Genomic DNA, 26558 nt, shown 5'->3' on the forward strand with positions numbered 1-26558 from the left:
CCGCTGACCCTTGTCCCTGTTCCCCACCCACCCATCCCTGCACCCCACACCCCCCCTGCACCCATCCAACCCCCCCTACACCCCACCCACCCATCCCTGCACCCCACACCCCCCCTGCACCCATCCAACCCCCCCTACACCCCACCCACACATCCCTGCACCCCACACCCCCCCTGCACCCATCACACCCCCCCTACACCCCACCCACCCATCCCTGCACCCCACACCCCCCCTGCACCCATCACACCCCCCCTACACCCCACCCACCCATCCCTGCACCCCACACCCCCCCTGCACCCATCACACCCCCCCTACACCCCACCCACCCATCCCTGCACCCCACACCCCCCCTGCACCCATCACACCCCCCCTACACCCCACCCACCCATCCCTGCACCCCACACCCCCCCCTGCACCCATCCCACACCCTGCACCCCACACACCCCCCCCGAGTTCCATCCCACACCCTGCACCCCCAGCCCCTCTGCACCCACCCCTGCCCTCTCTCACCCTCCCACACCTCACAGCTCCAAACACACCATGCCTGGATCCCCTCTTCTGAGCCCCCCCACACCCCACAGCTCACACCTCTGCCCTGGTGTGGGGCATCCCGACCAACACAGCCCCGCCCCACCCCAGCACCCCCAAGCCCTTTCCCTGCCCCCTCGAGCCTTTCCCAGCTCAAAAGTTCCCATCAGAGCCCCAACCTGCCCCTCCAGGGCACAGCCCAGGGGAACACCCAGCACTCAATATTTTGTATTTTCTTTTTAATCAATGTAAGCCCAAATGCCACTTTTTTTGGGGTTTCAAGTGGGAGATTTTGGAGGCACGAGAGAGCTGGCGAGCGCTGGTTGGGTTTTTTGAAGGCAGCCTTTTCCTTCTCTCCATCTGCACCCCGAAACTTCTGTCTGCTCATGGCTGTCCCTTCAAATCTTTCCTCTGGAGGGCTCAACAGCCTCATCTCAAACAGGAAAATATGTTGATGTGCTCCCCGGGCAGGGCTAGGAGTGCAGCAGAGCCGGGGTGCAGCATGCCACACCCCCCACACCCCCCCAAACCAGGGCACTTCAAGCCATGCCAGTGCCCCCAGCAGCAGCAGCACCGTGAGATGCAGCTCCCCGCAGACACGGGGCATCCCCCAAAAGGTGGCTGGTGGGAGCCCTCTGGGGCTGGCAGCTATGGGCATAGTGGGGGGGGGCTGCGTGTCACCCCTTGGCCAGCCAAGCTCTGCAGGGTTCGTGGCGGAGAAGCTGCCATAAAACCAGGTTTCCCCTCCCGTTTCCACAGCAACACTCGATGACTGATTTCTTTCGCTGCCCTGCTCAGCCCTGACACCCACAAAACCCACCCGCAGCTGCCCCCCGGGGCCCTGGCACCCCCTCCACCCCACCCTTGGGCAGCACCCAGCACAGGGCTGGGGCTGGCAGGGTTCCCCCCACCAAACACAACGCAAGGAACGGGCAGTACATCAAAGTGTTGCATCCACTGATAATTTCAGGGTGCAAAAGGTCCCCAGGCTAAAGAGACACTGGCACATGGGGTATTATTGTAATTATCACCAATTAGTCATTGGGGCCTGATTAGGGTGATGTCGATGGGTCTGTCCAGCAAGGTTTGTTTTGGAAGAGCTGATAAAAGGAGGATGTTCTGTGAGGCACCTGCCTGGGGACAGCCAGCCCTGCTTAATGGCAGGAGAAAGCACCGCCTGTTTTGATCCAGCGGCAAAATTTAAAAAGTTTAAAAAAAAAAAAAAAAAAAAAAAAAGCTACTGCAACATTTTCACTTTTTAAAGCGCATTTTGCAGTTGGCTCCGTAAAAGTGACATTTGCACGTTGTCACCCTACATAATCTCAAGGCTTCGGCCTCTCGGGCTGCCACGGAACGGTGACAGGAGGTGGAAAATCTGCCAGTGGAGCGACTGGAGATGAAACAACCCGGAGTGCAGCCTTTTTGTGAGAGCTTAAATCTGTGAAATGGTAACGCGGAGCAGCAGAGGGGCTGCCAGCAGCGGGGAGCATCCCAGGGAAAAGGCCAGCGTGGGTGCAAGGCTGCCTGAGGACACGCCAGGGTGGGAACTGGAGGACCTTTCCACCCCCGGGGACCTCTCCCGTGGTGAGATGAAGGAGCAAGGGAGGCCGAGCCATCAAATGCCTCCAAGACGGAGGCGGATTCATTTAAAAGTGTAACTGGGGGTTATGAGCCTTCACCATATAGAGCCTACGGGGAGGGGAGAGCCCCTTCCCTCTCCCCCCATGCTGGCACGCTCTGCAGGCTCATGCAAAAAAAACCCATTCAACATCTGGTTTTAGGAAAATGTCAGGTTTTTATAGGCCAAGGATGAAATCTGGAGACTATACTTAGTAGCAGACAATGCAGCACCCCTTCCCAGAAGTCGCTCGCTCCCTCGTGCTCCTCCCTCCTGCGTGAGGCAATTAGCTGACCCAAAAATGTCCGGTGTTAGCAGCAATCAGCAATTAGGGGCTGAGACCCAAAGGTCAGCACCCGCCTCACTGAGGACGAGGGTTATTTTTAGAGGACAAAGGGAAATCTCTGCTAACATGCAATTATTTTCAGAGCCTGTAGAAAAGGCACAGGGTGCTCCCTGGCAGCGCTCCACCATGGGTGCTGAGGGTGCCAGGGGAGGGGGGCAGTGGGGATATCCCAAGCCAGAGGGGCACAGCCCCAAATCTCTGTCCCCATCCCTCCTGCAGGGTGTTTGGGGAAGGGATGGGTGGCAAAGGCAGGCAGGCTCCAGCACAGGTCCCAGGGATGTCCTGGGCTCCTCGGGGGGGTGGTGGTAGCCCCAGTGGTCCCAGTGTTAGCGTGGCAAGTGGTCACACCCAGGCCGCCAGGACAGCAGCACGTTCTGGGAGAAACTGCTCAGGAAGTTTTACTGATGCTGCTTCCCCATGGGAGAACAGGGGCTTCATCTTCATCTTCACATAGAATCACAGAATCATCTCGGTTGGAAAAGCCCTTGCAGCTCCTCCAGCCCAACCATGACCCTCACCCTGACCGTTCCCAGCTCCCCCAGATCCCTCAGCGCTGGCTCAGCCCGACTCTTCAACCCCTCCAGGGATCCCGGGGACTCCCCCCTGCCCTGGGCAGCCCATTCCAACGCCCAACAGCCCCTTCTGCACAGAAATCCTTCCTCAGAGCCAGCCTGACCCTGCCCTGGGCAGCTTGAGGCCATTCCCTCGGGGCCTGGCGCTGGCTCCTTGGCTCCAGAGACTCATCCCCCCTCTCTGCCCCCTCCTGGCAGGGAGTTGCAGAGGGCCAGGAGGTCTCCCCTCAGCCTCCTCTTCTCCAGACTGAACCCCCCCAGTTCCCCCAGCCGCTCCCCAGCAGACCTGTGCTCCAGACCCTGCCCCAGCTCCGTTGCCCTTCTCTGGCCACGCTCGAGTCATTCAATGGCCTTTTTGGGGTGAGGGGCCCAAAACTGAACCCAGGAATCAAGGGGCGGCCTCACCAGTGCCGAGCACAGGGGTCAGATCCCTTCCCTGTCCCTGCTGGCCACATTTCATCTTCATCTTCTGCAGGAAATCAGGATTTTGCTGCTAATAACAGTGAACCCATAACATCAGACCAAGCAGCCATCCCTTATTTTCCTTCTCTCCCACTTGTATCTCAGCAATTAGGATCAGGTTGGGTGCAAGAGGGTAAATACGCTGAGGATCAAGAGATGCTCAGGTGACTGGGGAGGGGGACATGGAAAGGCTGTGGTTGTTAGTACCTTATACAACAGTTTTCTTTAGCTGGAGGAAGTAGGTGCCAAGATCAGCAAACCTGGCAAAATCAACAAGAAAAGAGCTGGCTAATTATGTTCTGAGGAGTTTAATTAGCGCTAGTGGCATAGGAGATCCGAGGGTGGCCCTGAGTGTTGGAGAAGGGGAAGGCTGTGCCACAAACCCTCTATCAGACACAGGAGAATCCACATGCTTCGCCCAAAAACATCAACTCAGGAAAGAGAAAATGAGTCCCCCCTGCCCATGCGCTTGCACAGAGCAGGGCCTCAGGAAATCCTCATGAGAAGAGGCAGCAGCTCTGCCAGCTTCTCTGCTCTGGAAACAGGGGAACGTTTTTTGGGGGAGAATCATTAGGAAAAAAACAAACGATGCCTTGCTCAGCAGCCCGGCCAGGACCAGCGTGAGGCTGCAGTGAGCTGTGGGCTCACAGTCCGTGGGGATGCTGGAGCCCAGCTGACACCCCAGGATGACCCCTTTGGCAAGCAGGGGGGTGCCCCAGCCCCGTGCAGCACTGACCCCCCCACCCTTCCCACTGGGCCCACCCAGCTCCATGACAGCAGCCACCAAACAGGGCTGAGCAGAGCCCCCAGTGTCCCCCCCCAAGCTCCTAAAGGTTGGGGACCCCCCCAAGCACCCCACTCATTGGGGTGCATGGCCCGAGCCATCGGTGTAGCACGGCTACAAAGAGAACAGGCACTCCCATCTGCCCCCCACCCCGTGCCCCCACTTATTTCAGGAGCTCCTGCAGGTCCCCCTGCGCCTCCTCCCAGTGCAGGAGCACTGGAACTGGATTCCACTTTCATAGAAATCACTAAAAAACAGGATTGAAAGGACCAGCTCATCCATTCCCCTACCCGAGGCAGGACTTGCCTCAACCTCTGCTCCTGCCTCAATCAGCGTTGCTGGAAGGGAGAACACAATAAATATAACACATTTGTTAAATCCGTAAGTGTTTCATCACTCGCTTAAGCCCAGGAGCATTTGAAAGAGTCAAAATAATACAAACAACTGTCACTTTATTGTCATTTCCAGCCGTACCGCAAAAGGCACACAACAAACTTCATTGGTACAAAATAATTTCGCTGCGGGGTTTTTTGTATAGTTTTCCTTGTGGGTTGGTTTTTTTGTTGTTTTTTTTTTGCAACACAGTCACTGGCTCTCCCATCGCCCTGACGGGAAGATCCTTTCACAGAAAGGACTATTTCGTTCGTGCAGACAGATAGCTCATTATTGCCAGGGAAGCGGCACGAAGGGCAGGCGGGCACGGCCACCCCCTGCCCCCGCGGGACCCGCGCGGCCACTCTGGCCACCTGCGGAATAAATGGCACCTCTGTGTGTCCCCCCCCAACTCCCCAGCACGGCCCCACTCCTGCTTGCCATGGGGTGATCTCCATCACAGCTCCCCCCCAACCCCCCCGACATCGCTCCATCCCTGGCTGGGCTGCGTCGGTCTGGGTTCGGCTGCAGGATAACAGGGTGGGGAAGGGGGGGGGGGCAAGAAATAGAGAGGCCGTGGTCTAGCTGCCCCCCCCAGTGCTTTCGGAACAGCGTTCAGCATTTCTTTACTTTACCCTTTCGCTCCCTCCAACTACGTGTTTCTGCAGAGTAGCGGGTGAGGGTCCCATGGAGGGCACCTGGGCTCGCCAGCGGATGGGGTGCCAGCAGGACCCCCCCAGCTGGGTGCTGCGGCCCTGCTGCCTCACAGGGGAGAAAAAAAAAATTAAAAAAAAGAGGTTGGGGGTGAATTTAGGGGATTTTCCAGCCTGCGTGGGTCCAGCACAGCAGACACAGGTTGCTGGTGCTCACACCAATCCCCCGGCACACCGCAAACCAGGCTGTGGGTGGGGGTCTGGAGTGGGGGTGCTGCTAGCAAACCCCGGCAGCCCAGTCTGGGATGTGGTGCCCATGAGAGAGGCTTCTGGGGTGTTTGCTGGGGGCCTCCCGAAACCAGAGCGGGGCACATAGCCCCGAGCCCCAGGGCAGCATCCCTCCAGCTGCCCCGGGTGGCTTTAGGGGAGATAAAGAGGCTTTAGGGGCCACCAGCCTCCCACCAGCATTTGGCTACCTACACTATTTTCCCATAATATCCAACATCTCCGCGTGCCAGGGGAGATCAAGCTCCGGGGTGGGGCCCACTCCTCTCCCCTACCAGCTCCCACATCCCAGTAACACTGAGTTTTTTTGCACTGTGCCAATAGCTACACTCCTTTTCTTTTGGTACCAGTTCCCCCTTCTTGGCTCCCTCCCCCAACATTTCTTATAAAAATAAGATTGTGCTTATTTATAAAATAATTATATATATATATTTTTTTTAAGAAAAGTTTCCAGTTAAAAAAAGGTGGTATATCAAAATACGGCAAAACTTTGGCTGTCAATAGCTAAACTCTAATTAAAAATATTGACTAAAAAGGCATTGTGCTGTGAATATTAGCTGCTGTAATGCTTTACCCTCTGCTACCGATGGTAAATCTTACTCCAGGGCAGGTTAACTTCTCTAGGACACACTCAGAAGCTGCCCTTGGGTTTTCCTAACACATCACCATCATCCTTTAGCAGAACTATTCAAACTGTTAAGAGACTTAAAGACGCATGAAAAGCCTTGGTAAAATACAACGGCGACTGCACCGGGAAGAGCCACACTTACAACGCGGTTGCATACATATTCTTCTCAAGAGGAAAGTCTATTTTCTCACCTTAGTGCTTAGAAAAAAAAAATATGATTGTTTATACGGTTCATTAAAGAAGAGAGGCAGATCCTTTGTATAAAAGGTATTTTAGAGCAGAAGTAAAATGCAAATGGGTCTATAAGATCCAGACATATATAAACATACATACCTCGATATATTTATATATGTAATCTCTATATATTCAAAGTTTGGGATGCATTATTGCAATATCCTTACAGGTGACCTATTTTTTCCCATTCTCCTTTGCTTTCGGTTTTCTTGGATGGGTTGTTTTTTTGTTTTTTTTGGTTTGGGAGTTTTTCTCTCAAAAAAAAAAAAGAAAGAAAAAAAACCAAGCTGCAAATGGCTCCAAGAGCTCCCAGCCACCAGCTGCCACGCTGGGACCGCTCTGGTCTGACCTCCAGTACGTGTTTTTTGGAAGAACTGGGTTGATACTCTGCCCCAGAAGCTGCTGGCTGTGCCTTCCTCCACGGTACATCACCCGTGCCCGGAGATCCCCCCGGCTGGTTATTGCTTAATTCTCCCTCTCCATACTGGCCTTTAGGGTATTTACATTTCTTTGGCTTGACTTGAACACAAGAGTCTGGCACTTCCTCTCCGGCATCGGTCGCCACCAAGCGCTGGAGCTGCCAGCAGCACTGAGGGTGGGGGCAAGGAGGAGAAGAGGCCACCTTGCCACGAGGCAGTGAGAAAGCACAGGTTGGCTTCTGCTCGCTCAAACAAGTTGTGTATCTCCCAGTCGAAATAAGACAACTTGCATTTGGCATCAACTCATCCGGAGGAGAAAGGATACTGGGGGACCACTGGTGGGACTCTGCCATGCCCAGGGGTCTCCACCCCACCCACCGTCGGGGTGATCCTCCACGTGCAATGGTTTCCACGGCCTCGGTTTGCAGGGAGCGGTGCGGGGGAAAGGCGGCGTTGACGGCCCCCGGTGCAGGGCAGGGAGCCCCAACCTCCCCCGCTGAGGGCGTGCAGCCAGTCCTGCTCCCCGCGGCCCTCAGACAACGAACTCGGGGACTTCATCGTGGGTGAGATCCAACGAGAAGTATTTGCTGGTTCTTTTGACGGGGAAGGTCTCCTGGATGTTGATGCACTGCTGGGCCAAGCAGCCGTTGCAGTAGAGCCCTTCCTCCTCCAGCCCGTGGGCACAGCCGAAGGTGTAGCTCTGGGCCGTATCCTGGCAGAGGTTGGCCAGCTGCAAGAAGTCCTTCTGGTAGAGCCGAATGTCATCCAGGCTCAGGCTGTGCCGGTCCGTTGACGTCTTCGGTTTCCTGCACGTTGTCTGGCAAAGCAGAGAGGAGGCTCAGGACCCGCCAAGGAGCCAACAGGGAGGTTGGGGAAACCCAAAACCCAGGTGCCAGCAAGACTCTGGGTTTTACCAAAGCTCCACCAGCACCATGTACCTGGGGTAAGGAGTCAGTGCTCTGGCCTCGCAGCTTCACCACCGTCTCCGAGGAGCTGGAGGTGGAGGAGCTGATCTCTTTCACGATAAGTCCTGTGTGAAGGAGAGAGGAAGAGGAGGGTGCAAAGGTTATTTCGAAGATTCTCAGCTCTCAGGATCCATGCCTGCTGCCCCTGGGGGCTTGCCCTTGCTTTGGGGTGAAGGTACCCTCCACTCCACGGGGTTCCATCACCCCAGCGGCTCCACTTGCAACCAGTTTTACCTCCAAATCCTCCCAGTTTTGCACCAAAATGGCATCCAAAGCCAACCCCAGGGAGCCTGGCACCCCAGAGACCTCCCAGTAGCACCCAGCACAGAGCTGGAAAAGTGGGTGCAGGCACAGCTCTGGTGAAGCTGGGCACACACATGTGATAACAGCACCCGTGCTCATGGGAACAAGAAGGGGTTTTCACAAAAATGAGAGTGAAGGCCAACAATTGAGAACATCACCAAAATGATGCCCATCGCCCACGGGCAGCTCCTGCCATTATCCCCTGGTATCTCCAAATAACCTGGTGTGCCTGGGCACATGTCCCTGTGCCATGGGGAGGCTGCACGGAGCATCCATCCTGCTCTGAATAAAACCTGCACCTTTCCTGGGCAACCTCTTCTTTTTACAGCTTCATGAAATTTACCCCATCCCTCCTTCAACCCACTGGGCGAATGGCTTTCCCTGGTGTTCCAAATGGATGCCTCAGGCTAATTTCATTCTGCTGAACACCAAAGATGTGACTTGCACTGGGGAATTACAAATGATATAACAAGAGGGAATGGCCTCAAGCTGCCCAGGGCAGGGTCAGGCTGGCTCTGAGGAAGGATTTCTGTGCAGAAGGGGCTGTTGGGCGTTGGAATGGGCTGCCCAGGGCAGGGGGGAGTCCCCGGGATCCCTGGAGGGGTTGAAGAGTCGGGCTGAGCCAGCGCTGAGGGATCTGGGGGAGTTGGGAACGGTCAGGGGGAGGTTCATGGTTGGACTGGAGGAGCTGCAAGGGCTTTTCCAACCCAGACGATTCTGGGATTCTGTGAACTGGAACTACCTCCACCTTACCTGAGTGCCCGTTGAACTTGCGCGACAGCAGCATGTCCTCTGTGATATAGACACACATGTCGGGGCTCACCTCCATCTCACCAGCCTGCTCCAGCTCCCGGGGGTCATCCACCAGCATCTCGATTTCTGCAGGCAGGGAGGAGGTGGGACAAGTTATTGCCTGCACCTTCAGAGCACCCACCAGCCCCAGTTACCTGGTGAGAGCCAAGCTGGGAAGCCCAGGCTCCGCCGGTGTCTCACCATCATCCTGGGAGTCCTCCTCCAGCCGGTCCTTCCCCCCGCTCTCCACCCCGGAGGTGTGGGAGCTGCCGTGGCTGGTCATGGAGCTGCAGGTCTTCAGCTTGCGATGGGCACCGGCACCCGAGTAGCCATCCTCGGGCCCCATCTCCCGGGGTTTGGGGTCGGTCTCGATGCCCGAGGTGTGGGAGCTGCTGTGGCTGGCAGTGGAGTGCCGGGACAGGCGTTTGTGCCGGATGCTGCCGGCGCTGCTGCCGCTGGCCCGCGAGCGTTTCTCCAGCTGCTCCATGTCCAGGTCCAGGGTGTCACTGATGTAGGACTCACGGTACTGCTTCTTCTCTGCGAGGCCAGTGGCACGTCGTTGGCACGCAGCAGCCTGCACCTCAACCCCCCCTGCGGGGTGCCCTGGCACCCCTGCGAAGGGCATGGTCCCCCTCCCCCGGCACCCAGGGGCACCCAGGGGCACTGTCACCTAAATCCAGCGGGGTGGCACACCAGGAGCCAGCACTGTCCCAGTGGCGTCTAGGGATGGTGGGGTGGGGAGCCTCAAACTCGCTGTGCTCTGTGCTGTGCCATCCCTCCAGAGGAGGAGGAAGAGGAGGAGGAAGAGGAAGAAGTGAAGGAATAGGAGGAAGAAGAGGAGGGAGAGAAATAAAATTAGGAGGAAAAGGAGGAGGAGGAGGAGGAGGAGGAGGAAGATGAAGAAGTGAAGGAATAGGAGGAAGAAGAGGAGGGAGAGAAATAAAATGAGGAGGAAAAGGAGGAGGAGGAGGAAGAGGAGGAGGAGGAGGAGGAGGAGGAAAAAAAGGAGGAGGAGGAGAAGAAGGAGGAAAAGGAGGAGGAAGAAGAGGAGGAAGAAGAGTAAGAAAAGGAGGAGGAGGAGGAAGAAGAAGAGGAGGAGGAGGGGAAAGAGGAAGATGAAGAGGAAGATCTCACTTTTGCACAAGGGCTTTCTGAGCTTGGAGATGGGATGTGGGGCACTGGACAGCGCTGTGTGGAGGCACTGGGAGAAACTGGGCCACCAGGGACAGCAACAGGGCTTGTGCCCATCCCTAAAGAGCTCGGGGTGGGGGTCTGTGGGCCCCCAGCCCAGCCAGGATCTGCCTGTGGGGCAGGGTCAGGGTGACCCCTGCATGGTCGAGGGGGACGTGGGGGCACCCACCCCCAACACGCTCCCAGGCACGGGGCTGGCACGAGGACGTACAGGCAGAAAAGGGGTGTGGGAGCCGGGCTCGGCTGGGATTTGCAGCCCAGGGCGGGGCGGGGGGGTGTCACCTACCCTCATTCTCCTCCAGCTTGCGGACCTGGCGCAGGACGGGCTGCAGGTTCATGTAGAGCCGGTGGCTGCTGCTGAGCAGCTGCAGGAGGTGGCGGGAGCGCAGCGGGCAGCCCGTGTAGTAGATGAGCTTCCTGGCCGAGGGCAGCCCGTCCGGCAGGATCTCAAACTTCTTACCCTGTGTGGGAGAGGAGGGACATCAGCCCCAGAGAGAAAAATACTCTAATTCTCACCCAGCCCTGCTGCAGCCCACCTATGAACCCCCCCAGCTCGCAATCACCCCCCTTGAGGTCTGGGCAACGTCACCCTCGTGCCCAAACCAGAACCCAGGAGTGACACGAGCAGAGATGCTCTGCCCGGGGATGGTGGCACTCACCACAAACACCAGTTTGCCCACATTTGTCCAGGGGAAGTCGTAGAGCAGCTGTTTTTCTTCATCCAAGTTCTGCAAAAAGAGGAGAGGCAGGGGCTGCCCACACTTGCCTGGCAGCAGGCAGGGAGCTGAGCCATCACCCTCATTCAGCCGCCTACCTGGAAGATTTGGATGCCCCGTGTAGTCAGTCCCAGCGTCAGGGAGGCCTCCACCTCCCTTTTGTCCTAAGGGGGGAAAAAATTAGATGGTTTTAAGTACACTATTTGCAGCACAAGGTGGATAAATCTGCCCCCCTAACCTCCTGCAGTCACCCCATCTCCCGTCCAGCAGCAACACCTGTAGGTGGCACCTTAATGATAGAATCATTTAGATTGGAAAAGACCCTTAAGATCAAGTCCAAGTTTAATTAATGATGCACACACACCACCTGCTCGCATCCTCCCCAGTCTCACCCCCAGGTGCCTGCTGCCCTCCTCACCACCCAGAAACACCCCAGCTTAAGGGTCTGGAAAAGCAGTTTAACCTCAGAAAACTTGGGAGGACCTTCAGAAACAGAGCTTGAGCCCAACCTGTTCCTGCACTGGCAGCAGCACAGTGGCTGCAGCCACGCACACCACCACTGTCCCCCACGCATATCTCCTTGGAGGGCTGGAAACAAGGTTTGTTTCTCTTTTTTTTTACAGCTCTTTTTAACAATGCACCCCGCTGCCGTGCTCAGGTGCTCTCTGTACTTGTCTCTGTGCTTTCCCAAAGGCTTCTTCTCTTTAACTTAAGGATGTTACAAATCGGGTTGCAAAGCACAAGCTCCCAGCAAACAAATCTCTTTGCTGGGAGAAAAACCCAGCGTATATTTCTTAAGGAGAGGATACTAAAAAATAAGACCCCAGAAACCTTGCAGCTGCCTCCTTGCACCCTGGCAAACTTCTCGCCTCTCTGTAACTTGTAGAAAATGGCAGGACTATAAAAAGCTGCCTCTCACTGCCTCTGGGAATGAAGCATAGCCCTCGAGCCTGCTCTGCTCCAGCCAGCAAGTGTCAGATCAAACACAGCTCTTCCCAAAATACCTTAGAAATTGCTCGGCAGTTGCTCCTTTCAATAAAAAGCAGCCCTGAATCTGAAGCCCGGCCTGGGCTTGCGGCCGGGGCTCACCTTGTATAACCTGTAGTAGTGCACAGCCACGTCGTCCAGCCGGACGGCCTCCTTGATGTACTTGAGGTGGGCTTCGGAGGCCGTCAGGGCAAACTGATCTTTGTGCATATTTGGGACGTGCTTCAGGATGTAGTCTTTGCCCCGCTTTGCAACCACCTGTTTGAAGGAGAAGAGAAATTCATCCAGGGGAGCTGCTCCGGGCTTGCTCCGGGTCAGATGCCCGCCCCAGTGTTCCCAAGCAGTGGTGATTTCAAAGGAAAAGGGAAATTGGAGCGATAGGCTCCGTTATAGAGATCTGCAAGCAAAAATAAAAACGATACAGCAGCCAACAACTTCTCAGTGCCTGTCCCGTGGAGCTTACACCACCAGTGACACCCGTGCCAGGGCAGGGAGAGCCATGCACAGGGTCCCTTCGTGGCTGGGGACATGGCCCCAGGGCCATCGCTTCTCAGTGACATGTACAACAAAAAGAGAAGCTGCTAAATTGGGGGAAAACTCCAGAAAATGGGCAACAGCGCCCACAACTTTTATTAATTAATCTTCCCCTTGCCAGGGAACCACGGCAAAGGTTCAGCTGCTTGGGGTTTGGGTACCCCAGAGAGGCTGTCACTGTGGAGAGGGGTGTCCCAACTGAAGGGGGGTCCCTGCTGAAGGGGGGCCCCGCCAAAACAGGGTCCAAGCCAGGAGTGCCTGTGTCACTGAAGTGCCATCCAGGACTGCTCCCTACTCCACTCCTGTGCAAAGTCATCGGGGTGGCATCGCCCTGGCTCTGCCTGCCAGTCAGAGGTGACCCAGAGCTGGCTGTCACCCCATGCCCTGCCTCAGTTTCCCTCCAGGACTATCTCAGGAGCTGCCTACACCCGTGGCCACTGCCAGCACAGAGGACACACTCCCAAAGGGCTGCAAAGCCCGAGAGGATGCACAAGACGGTGGTGGGGCGATGCCATGTGATGGCACGTGGCACGTGGGGAAGCCCCCAGGAGCATCCCTGTGGCACGCAGGGAAATCCCCACTGGCGGTATGAGCCACCACACCGACCCCAACCCTCCCTGTCTGCAGCTATTTGCAGCCCTGCAGTTGTCTGAGGTTATTAATAACCAGGACTAAGCCAGAGATAGGGAGGCAGCAGGAACGCTGGAAGGCTGGGAAGCCTCCAAGCAGCCCAGCATCAGCAGCCTCAGAATCCCAGAATCACAAAGGTTGGAAAAGCCCTTGCAGCTCCTCCAGCCCAACCATGACCCTCCCCCTGACCGTTCCCAGCTCCCCCAGATCCCTCAGCGCTGGCTCAGCCCGACTTTTCAACCCCTCCAGGGATCCCGGGGACTCCCCCCTGCCCTGGGCAGCCCATTCCAACGCCCAACAGCCCCTTCTGCACAGAAATCCTTCCTCAGAGCCAGCCTGACCCTGCCCTGGGCAGCTTGAGGCCATTCCCTCGGGGCCTGGCGCTGGCTCCTTGGCTCCAGAGACTCATCCCCCCTCTCTGCCCCCTCCTGGCAGGGAGTTGCAGAGGGCCAGGAGGTCTCCCCTCAGCCTCCTCTTCTCCAGACTGAACCCCCCCAGTTCCCCCAGCCGCTCCCCAGCAGACCTGTGCTCCAGACCCTGCCCCAGCTCCGTTGCCCTTCTCTGGACACGCAAAACCTCGTAGGGGTTCATACGACCTTAAAGCAAGGACCCCATATCAGCACGCTTACCCAGGCGGGGAAATAGGCTTCAGGCTCAAAGTACTTCCCATAGTGCTTGTTACGCTTGAAGTCGCCCAGGTCAGCTTGGAGGGCGAAGGCGGTGAGGAGGAAATAAGCCTCCTCGCGCAGGACACACTGCGAGTGCAGCACTTGCTTCCGCAGGTGCCAGTAGTAGTAGTAACGTGCTGTCCGGTCGCTGTTGGGGAGCAGAGAAGAGTGGGGAGGAGAGAGAAGCCAACAGGACACCCACCCATGACTAGACTAGGGGGTGGGAGACAACTCCAGCACCTTTGTCCCACTGGGAAACTCTTACAGAAGGAGAAGGGCTGGGTGCCGAGTCGTTCACTCCCTTTTCCTCCATTCCTTAAAGCTGGGGCTCCCATTAAGTGGCGCAAAACTGCAGCTGCTTCACTGTGCTGAAACTTCCAGGCCTCCCACAGCCAGAATTACCCCCCCAAAAGCATCCTGCGTGGCTGCAGATGCTACCATGTCCCCGTGCACCCAAGACCCTGAAAATCACTTTTTCCCCAAAAACAGAACCTGAAGGTCCCGCGCAGCCACAGGCATGCATGTGAATTAAAATCAGGTTGTGCCACGGGTTAAACTGTGACAAAACCTTCAAACCAATGTCCCCAGCCCCCCCCAAAAGCTTTGTTATCACTGGCTGGGAGGAGTGTCCCCACCAGCTCCTACCACCAAGCCACAAACAGGCCCAACAGAAGGGACGAGCTTTTGGGACACGCGAGCAGCATCCCGCAGCATCCCGCAGCATCCCGCAGGATCCCGCAGCAGCCCAAGCCAGGGGAACCCCGGGGTGCTCCCCTGCCAGCTGCTCGCCCTGGGGGGGTGCCCACCGTGGTGGGGACGGGGTGCGGGGGGTGCACCCTACCTGATCAGCCTGCCGTTCTCCACGTAGTACTGCACTCGGAAGTGGATGATCATCGGGGGGCCAAACTGGTCGATCCCCTGAAATGGAGGAGATATTCAGGGCTCCTGCAGAGACCCCAGCATCACACCCCAGCCCCCGGCCCCTCGCCTCGGCTCGTCTGGGACCAGATCCCTCACAGTCACCCCCTTGCCCCCATGGGGTGAAAGCCACAGGGGAGTGTTCACTCGCTAACACCAATCACACATTTTTCCTGAATTAGGGTTTGACACCCATTTTTTCCTCCCAATACGCTGAAACACAAAGGGGGTTTGGATCTAAAAAAGCAGACAGTTGTGTTCAAGACCCCCAGGGGTCTGCAGGCCCCCGCCACCACTGTCCATCTCCCACCCCTCCGCAGCCCATCACCCACCAGTCCCCATCTTGGGTGCCAGCACAGGAGCCTTCACACCAACCTCCTCGGCACGTCGAATCAAAATAATTAAAAGGTGCTTTGTGAGGAAAAAACCCCAAACGCTTGGTTTTAGAAACTGGAAGAAAGGGACAGCTTAAAAATTCTGCTGAAGTGTAAGGAAATAAGGGAGGGAAAAAAGTCACAGCTCCAGGGTGGGGAGCGTGGAGGATGTGTCCCCAGCCAGGGCATGTGGTGGCACTTGGGTGATGGTCATCAAGCATCATCTAGGGGTTTTTTTTTGGCACGCCCGTCCCCCCACCCCGTGCTGGCTAACAGCCTAGTGCCCCCCCCTCGCCCCTCGGCTGCATTCCCGTGTCCTGGAAGTGACCTGCGACGGGGACAGAGGTGGCCTTACTGCCGTCAGCTCTCCATGCAAGACCTCACTGCTGACCTTGCTGGCCTCCTTCTTCCACTCCTTGGGGCAATACTTGTAGAGTTTCTGGGCCAGGTCCATGTACACGTGCTCATTGTCTAGGCAGGACAGAGGTGGCATCAGTGTCCCCCCTTTGTCCCTTGTATCCTGCCAAGCCCTGCCCTGGTCCCCCTGACCCATCGGTGGGTGGTGTCGGTGGGGTCCATAACCTCCTCCAGGCCACCAAAGGGCTGGATAAATTTGCCCCCACTTCTGAGCAAACACCCCCCACTACCCGGTGGCATCACGCCATGCTGAGCCATGATGGCATCAGGCTGGCTTTGCCCCGGGCACCAAGCCCACGGTGTAAACCCCTGACTTACTCTGGATGACGCTGAGCCCAAAGAGGTGACAGTCCTTCAGCCTCAGGAGGTCACACACCTGCACCAGTAACTCGTGGCACAAAATCTTCACCTGCAAAAAAACCCCACACGTGGTCCTCGCTGCACCTGTGCCCAGCTGAGCTGGGCAGGAGGCACCAAACCCCCCACCAGCTCCCCAGGCAGGACTGGGGGGGTCACAGGCTGCGCTGTGGGGCTCATGTTTCCATGAGGCCAATGTGGAAGTCCCCAAAAGCAGGCTCCCGCCCTGGGGTGGGTGCAGGCTCAGAGCTCTCCCAGGGATGGGATGCATGGGGGGACCATGGGGTAGCTCAAGAGCAGCGGGTTGTGGTGGAGACCTGGCTGCAACCAGCCTGGGGCAGGGAGATGGCTTTGGGGGAAGAAAACAGAATACTGGGCGGTGGTGAATTAAAAAAATGAAAAGCAGAGGAATTTCACACTCAATGCTACATGCGAAGCAGAGCCAAACCCCCTCCTGTTTAGTCACTGGGGTACAGGAGGCTGAGTTGCCATCCACAGCGAATGTGTGGAGCGAGGACTGAAAATCACGGCGCTGCCAGCAGCCCGTCAAGTCGAGACGAAGCAGAAGAGCGTAAAACACTGCTGCAGCCTTCAGGGGGAATAACTCCTGTGCATTTCTCCGGCAGGGCGAGAGCAGGCAGGCTCAAAATTAAACCCAGAAGCAAAACCAGAGCTTGCCAGTGCACCCAGTTGTGAGGAAAACGTCGGTGCTCAGGGGGGTTTTCCCTGGCCCCCGCGCTGCCTTACGTTGATGATGATGTTGAGGGAGTCGTCGTTGGGGAGGAAGATGCAAACGCTGCGGCGGTCCTGCATGACTCTGTTGTTGTGGAAGGTCAGTTTGTTCATCGTGGTCCGGGCTCAGGGCTCGGGGCAGGCGGCGGGCACCTCACCGGTGGGCCGGGGCGGCCTCGGTCCCCGCGGGCGCCATCCCTGCGGGAGAAAGGGGGGGGCTGAGCCCTGTGTGTGGCACCTCCAGCTTCCCGCACCCCGATGCGGGCATCCTTGCCACCCATCACCATTTCCCCCCCTGGAAGCGGGGTGGTCCCCAAAAGCCCTGAGCACACCCCACCGCAGCCACCCCGCATCCCAGCCCTGGCGCCGCGGTTAGGGCAGCACAGGATCGCGGCCGAGCCCAAAAAACCTGACCCAGCAGTTTTATTCTCCCGGCTCGCTTTCAGAAAAACCTCAGGAAAGGCTTTCCTGGCATAATTAACAAAAAAATAAGTCTATCTGCTGGGAACAAACCCAGCTCGACCAGAGAGGAGCAGCATGCTGAAAAGCAAAAAATTTTGTCAGCAGCAAAAAGACAAGGGGCTGGAGTGGGGTGTCATGGCAGAACCCCCACATCTTTTCCAGCATCATTCCCCCCAGCTCTTCACGGTGGTTAAATAAAACAACCCAAGGTCTACCAGGGATTTGCAGATGGGAATTGTCATTTCCCAGTGTTCACCTAAATCCGTGGAGAGAATCCATCCCAGACTAACCCCAGGCAATTCTTTTGAAGGGCAAATATTCCTTAAGCACTTTTTACCCCATGACCAGCTCCAGGGACACAAATGCACATGTGATGCCACCAGCAAGAATCTTTAAACTCTAAAAAGTAGTTCAACCTTTTTCTAACCCACAGATTCACGCTGGCACCGAGGACAGTACAGTGTCTCCCTCTTCATCAAATATTTGCTTTGGTCTACATGAGAAAATGCCTTTGGCTTCCAAAACAGTTTAACTTGCATATTTGTATAGCAGGGAAAAAAGTGTCCGGAGGTGACTTTGTGTTGGGTAGTTACTGGGGTTTTCCAGAACTTGGGAAAGCCAGGGGTGATGCTCCCTCCCCACGCCACTCCGGATTTGCACCACCAAGGCCCCATGCAGCCGTGCAGCATGGCTGCGCATTGTATCCACGGATCACGGCCACGCACGGCACGTGCACTGTGGCTGTGTGTTGTAGCCGTGCATTGTGGCCACGCATCTGTGCACTGTATTTGTGCCTCCTGGCTGCACATCGTGACCACACACTGCATCCATGGCCATGCGTTGCACCCGTGTATCACAGACGTGCCTCGTGGCTGTGCACTACACCTGTGCATTGCATCCATGCACTGTGGCCATGCGTTGCATCCATGCATCGTGGCCATGTGTTGCATCCGTGCGTTGTGGCTGTGCACTGGAGCTGCACGCTGCATCCGCGCATCGTGATGGTGCATTGCGGCCATGCATCGCAGCTGTGCATTGCATGTGTGCATCGTGGCCACGTATTGCATCTCTGCATCGTGGCCATGCATCGTGGCTGTGCATTGCATCCCTGTATGACAGCAGTGCATCACACCCATGCACTGCATCCGTGTAGCACAGACGTGCATCGTGGCCGTACATTCCATCCACACATTGCATCCATGCATTATGGCAGTGCAGCGTGGCCATGCATTGCATCCATGCATTGCACCCATGTGTTGGGATGGTGCATTGTGGCCCTGCATTGCATCTGTGCATTGTATTTGTGCATTGTGGCCATGCATTGCATCCATGCTTCATGGCCATGCAGTGCAGCTGTGCATTGCATCCATGCACCGTGGCAGTGCCTCATGGCCATGCATTGCACCTCTGCATTGCATCCGTGCATTGTGGCCATACGTTGCAGCTGTGGATTGCATCTGTGCATTGCATGCATGCATTGTGGCCATGCATTCCATCCACGCATCACAGATGTGCATCATGGCCACACGCTGCATCTATGCATTGCATCCAATGCATCGTGATGGTGCATTGTGGCCCTGCATTGCATCCGTGCATTGCATTTGTGCATCACAGCCACGCATTGCATCCATGCTTCATGGCCACACATCACAGCCATGCATCACAGCCATGCATTGCATCCATGCACTGTGGCAGTGCATCGTGGCCATGCATTATATCCATGTATCACGGCTGTGCATCACGGCCACGTGCTGCATCTCTGCATTGCATCCATGCATCGTATTTGTGCGTTGTGGCCATACATCATGGCTCTGCATCGCATCCATGCATCGTGGCCACGCACCGCATCCGTGTACCACAGAGGTGCAGCACGGCCACACGCTGCATCCCTGCATCGTGACGATGCGCCGAGGTCGTGCATTGCACCCCTGCCTCGAGTGCAGCACGGCCGTGCCCGGACACGATTGATCCCAACGGGGAGCAAACAGCGCAGCAGGCGGGTTTGGTTTCAAGGTTCACTAAAAATCACAGCGGTGAACATAAATGGGGCTGAAGGTATTTGGCAAACGTCCGCGCCCGACGCAGGGTTGGGCGTGAAGTGACATGCAGGGGCCGTGGCAGGGAGGGCACCACATCCCCGGCAAAGCAGCCATGCCCGGGGGCACCCTCCAGCACCCTCTGCACCCCCCTCCCACCCAAAGCTCTCCCACAGCCCCCACACATGCAACAGAGCATCTTCTTACCACAAAACTACCACCGCAGGCACGAACCACCCCTGATTTACCGGTAAACCCATCACCAGGACGTTATTCTCTACCCCCAACCCCGCACACCCAGGGACGAGCGAATAAGCCCAGAGCAACTGGTTGGGAACGGGTCATTCCTCCATCACAGCCTCTGCACCAAGCCCTGCTCACAACAGGTTCCCCGAGGAAAACACCTTCTTAAAACCACTTGGCAATGAAACCAAGGCTTTAGGGCACTGGCGAAAACCCCGGTGTCACTGCTCATCACCTCACTGCCTCCAAACTGCCTTCAAAAACCAGGCATGGAGCCCCACCGGTGTCCCCCGGGAGAGTTTCCCCACGGCACCATGCTGCTCTTGGCATCCTGGGGCTGGTTGTCCCCACGCCGGTCAATATATTTACTCCTCCTCCTGCAGCCTGAATTGGTCCCCGAGCGTCAGGGATTAAAACACACGGTGGTGTCAGCGGAGCACGGGCATCGTGCAACTCGGTGAGGACAGCACCGCCGGAGCCAAAGAAAACATCACCCCCAGCAGCAGGTTCCTACCTCTGAGAGTAAGCAAAACACCGGAGGAAAAAAAAACAAAACACAAATATATTTTGGTGTTTGTATAAAAAAAACTCCAGTTTCTGCTGCTGAATGATAACACACCATCAGACGACCACATAGAGCACCATGAGGGTGGCCAGTGGCTTTGTGAGACCCCCCTCAACTCCAGGAGCTTCCCCCAGGGCTCTGCCAGCCCTCTGCGAGCTGGAGCCACTGCAGATTTAGCAAGTAGGCACAAAAAGGCCTTTCCAGGGTGATGTGTCTCCAGCAGCCTCAGCCAGACGCTGGCAAATTCTTTCCGAGCATCTGCTGCTCATTCCTACAATGTCAGCTTTGATTCCCCGGGACCCCGCACCGCTGCCCTCACCGAGTCGCTTCTGCTCCGGCGCAAGCGCCGATGAGAGACATGAACGTATCCAGATCCGAGTTGGAAAAAAGCCTGGATTGCAGGGAGAGCCCCCCTGGAATGTCACACCGCAGGGGGGGGGTGACACAGGTCATCCCACAACCTGAGTGGGAACTTCCACCCTGGGGAGTTTTGCAAGGGGTTTTCCATCCGGAGAGCAAAGCTGGCTGGAAAAAACACTGGTAGTGAGGACTCAGGCACGGATCAGCCTCTGCAGAACTGGGAGATCCAGGTCTTCCAGCCACATCTTCCCTGCTATAGGGAAAAGGGCATTAAAACTCCATAGGAAGGGAGTGCAAACGCCTTATATGCCTTGTAACTCCAGAGCTACGCAGAGAAAATTCCTCCATCTGCCGTGTTTTTCAGCCCAGGCTGCCGGAATATCATCTCCCTCCCTCATACCAAACGCCACGGGATAAACCCCGTCGCAAAGCTCTGCTGTAAAGAAAACATCACGCAATAAACCTGCCGGTCGGTGCGGCTTGGAAAAGCAGCTCGGGCTGTCGCTGCTGACTCGGCAGGGGATTTATTCAGCACGGGGTCTTGCAAACACGGCCGAGGGCAGGCAGAGGCTGGGCCCAGTTCAGGCAGAGGTGCCGGAGCAGCATGCCAGGCTCTCATCGGAAATATAAATTCGGATGCAGTTCCAGGGTTGGGGATTTAACATCGCTTGAACTTGTCGGCTGTAGTGGGTTTTTCTTCCAAAGAAGCAAAAGCGCGGGTTCTGCGCATGCGAAGGGAGGCTGGCTTGCATGTGCAGCATTTCTTTCCCCCTCCACGTATTTAATTACATTTAAAAGAAGCGGCTGAACCTCCATGCTCATGGTTTTGGGTCAGGTTTATACCCCCATGGTACCCACCAGACCATCACAGTGTCGACCCCACAATCCCCAGCCCGCAGACAGATCCAGCCCATTTCTCCATCATGCAAACTCATCCCCTGCTTTCCAAAATATCAATTAAAAAAAAAAAATAAAGTCCTGCCCTATCAGATACCTAACCCATCGCCAGACTTTTGTTCCAGCCCTCCCAGGGCAAGGGGAGGGACACGGCATGGGACCCCAACATAGACACGGTCTGTCCTGCAGCGAGAGACAGTCCAAAGTGCAGAGCGAGCTGGGAAGATGAATTCACAGGGCAGGAATTTCTTGTTTTTAAGAGTTTAGAGTCAGTTTTACCCCACATCACAGGGTGCAGGTATGCGTGAGCTGTTATTACAAGTTTTAAGGCCGTCACTTAATGCAGCTTCTACTAACCCAAAAGCCAGATTAATTCCTGCTTGTGGTTGCCCCGTAATTAAAATCGTCTCCAATTCTTCATGAACTCAACAGTTTCCTCCTAATGAAGAGAGGCAGATGAAAGAGACCTTCACTGGGAAAAAGGACTCGGTTATAAATATTACATTACTTCATCCACCACAAAAGCTATTTGGATGCTGGAAACTCAGCCTGGGCAGCCGGGGGCCAGCCCCACCAGCCCCACCAGCCCCAGAAGATGCCCCCAAGCATCTTTAAAGGGAGGTATCCAAAAAGCCTCTGCAAGGAAGGTTCCCCCAGGAGCTTGCCTGTCTCCACCTCTGCAACACTCCTCTTCCTCCTCCTCTTCTTCCTCCCCTTTGGCTGCTGCCATGGGACAACAGCGACGGGCAGAGTGGGTGCTGGGGACACCCAGGGACAGCCGCAAAGGGCCGAGCCAAGCGCATCATCCAAAAACTGGGATAATGGCCCCTCTGTCCCCTCCTATTTGTGTCACAGCTGCAATCGCAGCCAGCGCTGGGGACGAGCCCCGTGGGACATCACATCAGGGCACGGGGGAACATGGGCTGAGCCACGGCAGCTCGGGAAAGCGCTCGCCCTGCCTGTCCTTCTGCCACGCATGGAGCTGAATCCGGCCTGGAAACGCTGATTATCCATCCGCCTGCAGCCCACGGCAGAGCCATCCCAGGCCTCTTCGTTCCTTTCCTTTGGCGAACTAAAATATAAATGAAGCGGCACAGCCTCCGCCGAGGACGCACACAGAAATGGATTTCGCCTGGCACAGGCTCCAGAGAGGGAGGGACGGCGCCTGCTCTTCCTCTTCCCTCTTCTGCTACTGAACCAGCCCCTTCCATTTTATTTCCTTCCGGAAAACTGCACCCCAAGCCTTTGGGATTAGAGCGGTATCTGCTAAGAGCATCCAGTTGTATCAAGACTGGGTTGGGGGACAGGGGGTCATGCTCAGGACTCCCCAGCTCCCCCATCCAACTCCGGATCCTGCTCCCCGCCACGTTCCTGGGGGCTTTATGAACCATCCCCTGGCAACAAGCCCAAAACCTCCCAGAGCTCAGGTGCCGCTCCCAGGACCGCAGGCATCACGAAGGATGCACGTGGACGTGAAGTGTGGCTTCTTTCCCCGCTCCGTGGGCAGGCCGTGCCCCACACGAGCAGCAGCAGCTGTAAATCCCTTGGAATTTGGCCCTGGGCCTTGGCTGCGGGATCCCCGGACCACAAAGCACCAGGGTCACCATCCCGCATCCCCACGCCGCAGAGAGCGCAGCCCTGAGTTTCCAAACCATGGATCTCCTCCTTATTTAACCCCACCCCCACCCCCCACGATGCTCTGGCCCTGTGCGAACCCTTCCTCCCCTGGGGGAAAGAGCTTTTGGGGAGCCCCATCCCCAGCACCCCGCTCCCGGGCGCACTCCTGTACGTAGGATCACACCCAAACCCATCCCTGCTCTGTGGAACGTGCAGCGCTTTGTGCACGTGGGGAGGACAAAAAAAAAAAAAAAGGATGCAAAGCGCTCTGCAGACAGCCGAGAACCCGAAAACCAGCTCCATTTTATGCGAAAACACATGTAACTCCCCCTGGACTACCCAGAGCTCCCTCTGCCCCCGCTGCCGTCCGCGGCGTCCTCGCCTCCAGCTCCAGATCCGGCAAAACGAAGCCAAACCAAGTCACTTTTTTTAATCCTGGCGCGGCAAAGGGGGGATTTGTCTTCCCTCAGCCATGCCGCTCTCCAGTTCTCCAGCTGGGATTGCTCCTTGGCCACGCCGGAGCCTCCATAAACTTCCCTGCCCCAGCAGCAATGGGGAAAAGCTTTTTTGTTGTTGTTGTTTGTTTGAAAAATATCCTAAGCCTGCTTTTCAGACGAGGGAAAAAAAAAAAAAAAGCGCACAAAACTCAATTAACAAGCAGGCAGATATTTTAACCACCGCCATCATTTGTGTACTCCATCTGGAGTCCAAAGGCTGCTTTTTTTTTTTTTTTTTTTAGCAGGAGGGAGCTGACATCATCTTAATTTGAAATTCACATTTATTTTTACATCTGGTCTGAATTAATCTTTTTCAACGTACTGACTTTCATGTAATGGAATAATTGCTTACAGACTCGGGGTTTAAAGAGCCTGAAAAAACCCAGTTTAAAAAAAGAAACCCCTTTACAAAACGATAGTAAAAAGCCAGTACCTATAACCAAACCCCAATACGCCTTCGGGACTGGGAGTTTTAAACGAAACAACATCACTTTCAAGCAAGAGAGCTCAAATTAATGCTCGCTCTATCCAAGAATCGGCGAGGGTGAACGAGGCCCGTGGAAAAACACTGACACAAACCAGCCCAGGAATAGGGCAGAGCAGCAAAGCTCTGCATGCCCAGCTCCATGCCGAAGCATCTCCGGAAAAACAGAGTTTGGCTTAGAGGGGGAAAAACATCCTCGTGAACAGAAACGCTTCAGCCATGAGCAGAAAAAAGCTGATTTGGGACCACGGGGCAACAGCAAAGGTGGCGTTGGGGGGGTGGCAGGGTCACGGCGGGGACTGGCACTGCCTTACTCCCACGTGTGAGTCAAAGGACACGGGAACACCGAGAACGGTCCTGGGAAACCTCAGCCCTGATTTCCTCACTGCCACGAGGGCACGATGTCAGTTAAAACGGCGTTTAAAGAGCTGCGTGGGTTTATCCTCGCCACTTCCAGAACCTGGCAGGGCTTTGCATCCCCGGTGGGAAACATGAAGACCACCAGGTCCCTGCTTGCATCCCGAGCCAAAGCACCCCTCCAGCTCACCCATGGGTGAGTGGGACCCGTGGACAACAGGGTCCCACAGGTGACGGTGACCCTCTCACAGATGAGGGGATCCACAGGTGAGGGGACCCACTGGCAAGTGTGGCTCATGGGCAAAGGGACCCACTGGTGAGTGTGACCCACAGGTGATGGGACTCAAGGGTGAGTGTGACCCATAAGCAAGGGGTCCCACACGCAAGGGGACCCGTGGGTGAGTGTGGCCCAAGGGTGAGGGGTCCTGCAGGCAAGGGGGGACCTGTGGGCAAGTGTGACCCAGGGGCAAGAGGTCCCATGGACAAGTGTGACACAACAATGAGCATAACCCCCAAGAAAGGGGTCCCACAGGCAAGGGGGCCTATGGGCAAGCGTGACCCAGGCGTAAGGGGTCCCATGGGTGAGGGGACCCGTGGGCAAGCGTGACCCACGAGCAAGGGATCCCACAGGCATGGGGACCCGTGGGTGAGTGTGACCCAGGGGCAAGGGCTCCCATGGGCAAGCGTGACCCGGGGTGTGCGGTCCTATGGGCGAGTTTGACCTGGGGACGTGGGGTCCCATAGATGAGGGTCCCCGTGGGTGAGTGTGACCCAGAGGCGAGGGGTCCCACTGGTGAGGGGATGTGTGGGCAAGCGTGACCCACCAGCAAGGGGTCCCATGGGTGTGGGGACCTGTGGGCGAGCATGACCCAGGGGCAAAGGGTCCCATGGGCGTGGGAAATTGTGGGTGAGCGTGACCCAGGGGCGAGGGATCCCACGAGTGAGGGGTCCCACGGGTGAGCGTGGCCCGGGGGCGCGGGGTCCCGCCGACGAGGGGCCCCACAGCCGGGGCGCGCACAGCCGGCGGGCGGGGGGCGGCCGTGGCCGTGGCCGTGGCCGTGGCGGGGGCGGTCCGGCGGAGCAGCCCGGCCGCTGGTCGCCCTCAGCTCCCCGCGGGCGGGCGGGCGGAGGAAATGACTCGCATTCCTGCAGCCGGAGCCTCTCGCACTTCTCCGGCACCAACTCATCCCCCGAGCGCAACAAGCAGCCGCGGCGGCCCCACGCCGGGCCCACCCGCGACAGTCCCGGGATGGGGGGCTGGGGGGGTGGGGGGTGAGGACGGGGGGAGCAGCAGCGGGGCCGGGAGGACGGCAGCTCCACCGAGCTGAGCCTAACCGAGCCGGGCCGGGCTGAACCGGGCCGGGTTTAAGCCGGGCCGGGAGAGCGGTGAGGAGCGCCGGGCACGCACCTACCTGCGGCTCCGGGGACCGCGCTGCCCTGCCGAGCCGAGCCTTGCCGAGCCGAGCCGTGCCGAGCCGAGCCTAGCGGAGCCGTGCCCAGCCCAGCCCAGCCCAGCCCAGCCCAGCGCCCCCGCCCCTTCCCGGCCCGCACCGCCCCGAGCGGCACCGGCACCGCCTCCCGCCTGAGCGCCGGCCCCGGGACAGCCCCGGAGGGGGGGGGGGGAAATGGGGCAGTCCCGGGGGGGACACCCCAGCAGTCCCAGGGAGGGGACTCCAGCATCTCTCCCCCCAGCCCCAGCGAGGGGAGCCGAGTATTTGCCCCGGAGGGGGCGCGGAAATTTGCCCCCCCCTCCCGCCTCCAGCCCCTGTCCCGGGGGGTGTGTGGGGGGGTGTGTCCCGTATTCCCTTGGCGGATCAAGAACCTGCTCTGGGAGGGACCCGAGCAACCCCCCGGGGGACGTGAGTAGCTCCTGGGGGGGGCATAAGCCTCCCCAGAGAATATACCCACCCAAACACACCCAGGGAGAGGAGCTGAGCATCCTCCTGGGGGGCCCTGGGCATCTGCCGGGGAAGGGACTCACACGTCCCCCGTGGGGAACCCGAGCACCCCTGGAGAGGGGACCCCAACCACCCCCCGCACCCAGCCCGGTATCCCCAGCCCTGGCTGCACCCCTGGCTTATCATGGCTGCACCCCTGGTTTATTAAACTAGTATTTAGGAGCGGGGTTAAGGCAGGAGCAGGATTAGGACTAAATCCTGATTCCATTAAAGCCCCCCCCCCGATGTCCTGGAGCTGGATCCCAGGCGAGTTGGACTCATCCATGACGGGCCGGACGCCGCTCAGGGTACGGAAAGGAGCTAAGACACACACGGGTCTCTCCTCCATAGGTGACCCAGGATGGGAATAGCAGCAACAGCACCGTAAATTAGCAGCAAAGCATCTCCGAGCCGCTCCTTCATCAGAAGTACCATCTGGTGAGATTGTTTTTGGAGTAGTTATTTATTCCGCGCTTTTAAGTGTCTATAGGCATTTTTCGGGATGACCTGTGAGGCCAGCTCTGCCCCCACAGTCTCTACGAGGCTCTGGGAGAGAACAGCCGCTTGTTCCCAAACCTAAATAAAGAGCAGCTCTGCTGCGAATACCCTGACACTCAT

The 26558-nt window shown here is 57.1% G+C and overlaps 1 protein-coding gene across 4 annotated transcripts; it reads right to left on the reverse strand.

The window, feature by feature from the left end:
• Positions 1–6619: 6619 nt before the first annotated feature.
• On the reverse strand, positions 6620–25508 carry FRMD6 (FERM domain containing 6). 4 transcript variants are annotated; one of them, XM_074908966.1, is made up of 14 exons: positions 25416–25508; positions 16501–16683; positions 15715–15805; positions 15371–15450; positions 14529–14605; positions 13649–13835; positions 11958–12113; positions 10967–11032; positions 10812–10880; positions 10439–10613; positions 9163–9498; positions 8923–9048; positions 7840–7931; positions 6620–7718 (listed from the first exon to the last, which is right to left on the reverse strand). In XM_074908966.1, exons 2-14 carry the CDS (start codon positions 16597–16599, stop codon positions 7434–7436), a joined length of 1839 nt encoding a protein of 612 aa, XP_074765067.1. In that variant the 5' UTR covers positions 16600–16683; positions 25416–25508; the 3' UTR covers positions 6620–7433. The 4 variants fall into 4 exon arrangements, with proteins under 4 accessions (XP_074765067.1, XP_074765066.1, XP_074765064.1 ...); XM_074908965.1 differs by having other exon boundaries at positions 15335–15450; XM_074908963.1 differs by having other exon boundaries at positions 15308–15450.
• Between the last annotated feature and the right edge of the window lie 1050 nt (positions 25509–26558).

The sequence above is a fragment of the Athene noctua genome, chromosome 6 (genome assembly GCF_965140245.1).
Source record: "Athene noctua chromosome 6, bAthNoc1.hap1.1, whole genome shotgun sequence".
Classification (NCBI taxonomy): Eukaryota; Metazoa; Chordata; class Aves; order Strigiformes; family Strigidae; genus Athene; species Athene noctua.

What these genes read in the sequence shown, in the direction of transcription:
- FRMD6 (XM_074908963.1), bottom strand. Translation starts at nt 16,599, where the DNA reads ATGAACAAACTGACCTTCCACAACAACAGAGTCATGCAGGACCGCCGC. An exon ending in ACTACTACAGGTTATACAAG is followed by an intron (nt 11,033 to 11,957) that starts GTGAGCCCCGGC and finishes TTCCCCCCTTAG; the next exon opens with GACAAAAGGGAGGTGGAGGC. An exon ending in GGGGCATCCAAATCTTCCAG is followed by an intron (nt 10,881 to 10,966) that starts GTAGGCGGCTGA and finishes CTCTTTTTGCAG; the next exon opens with AACTTGGATGAAGAAAAACA.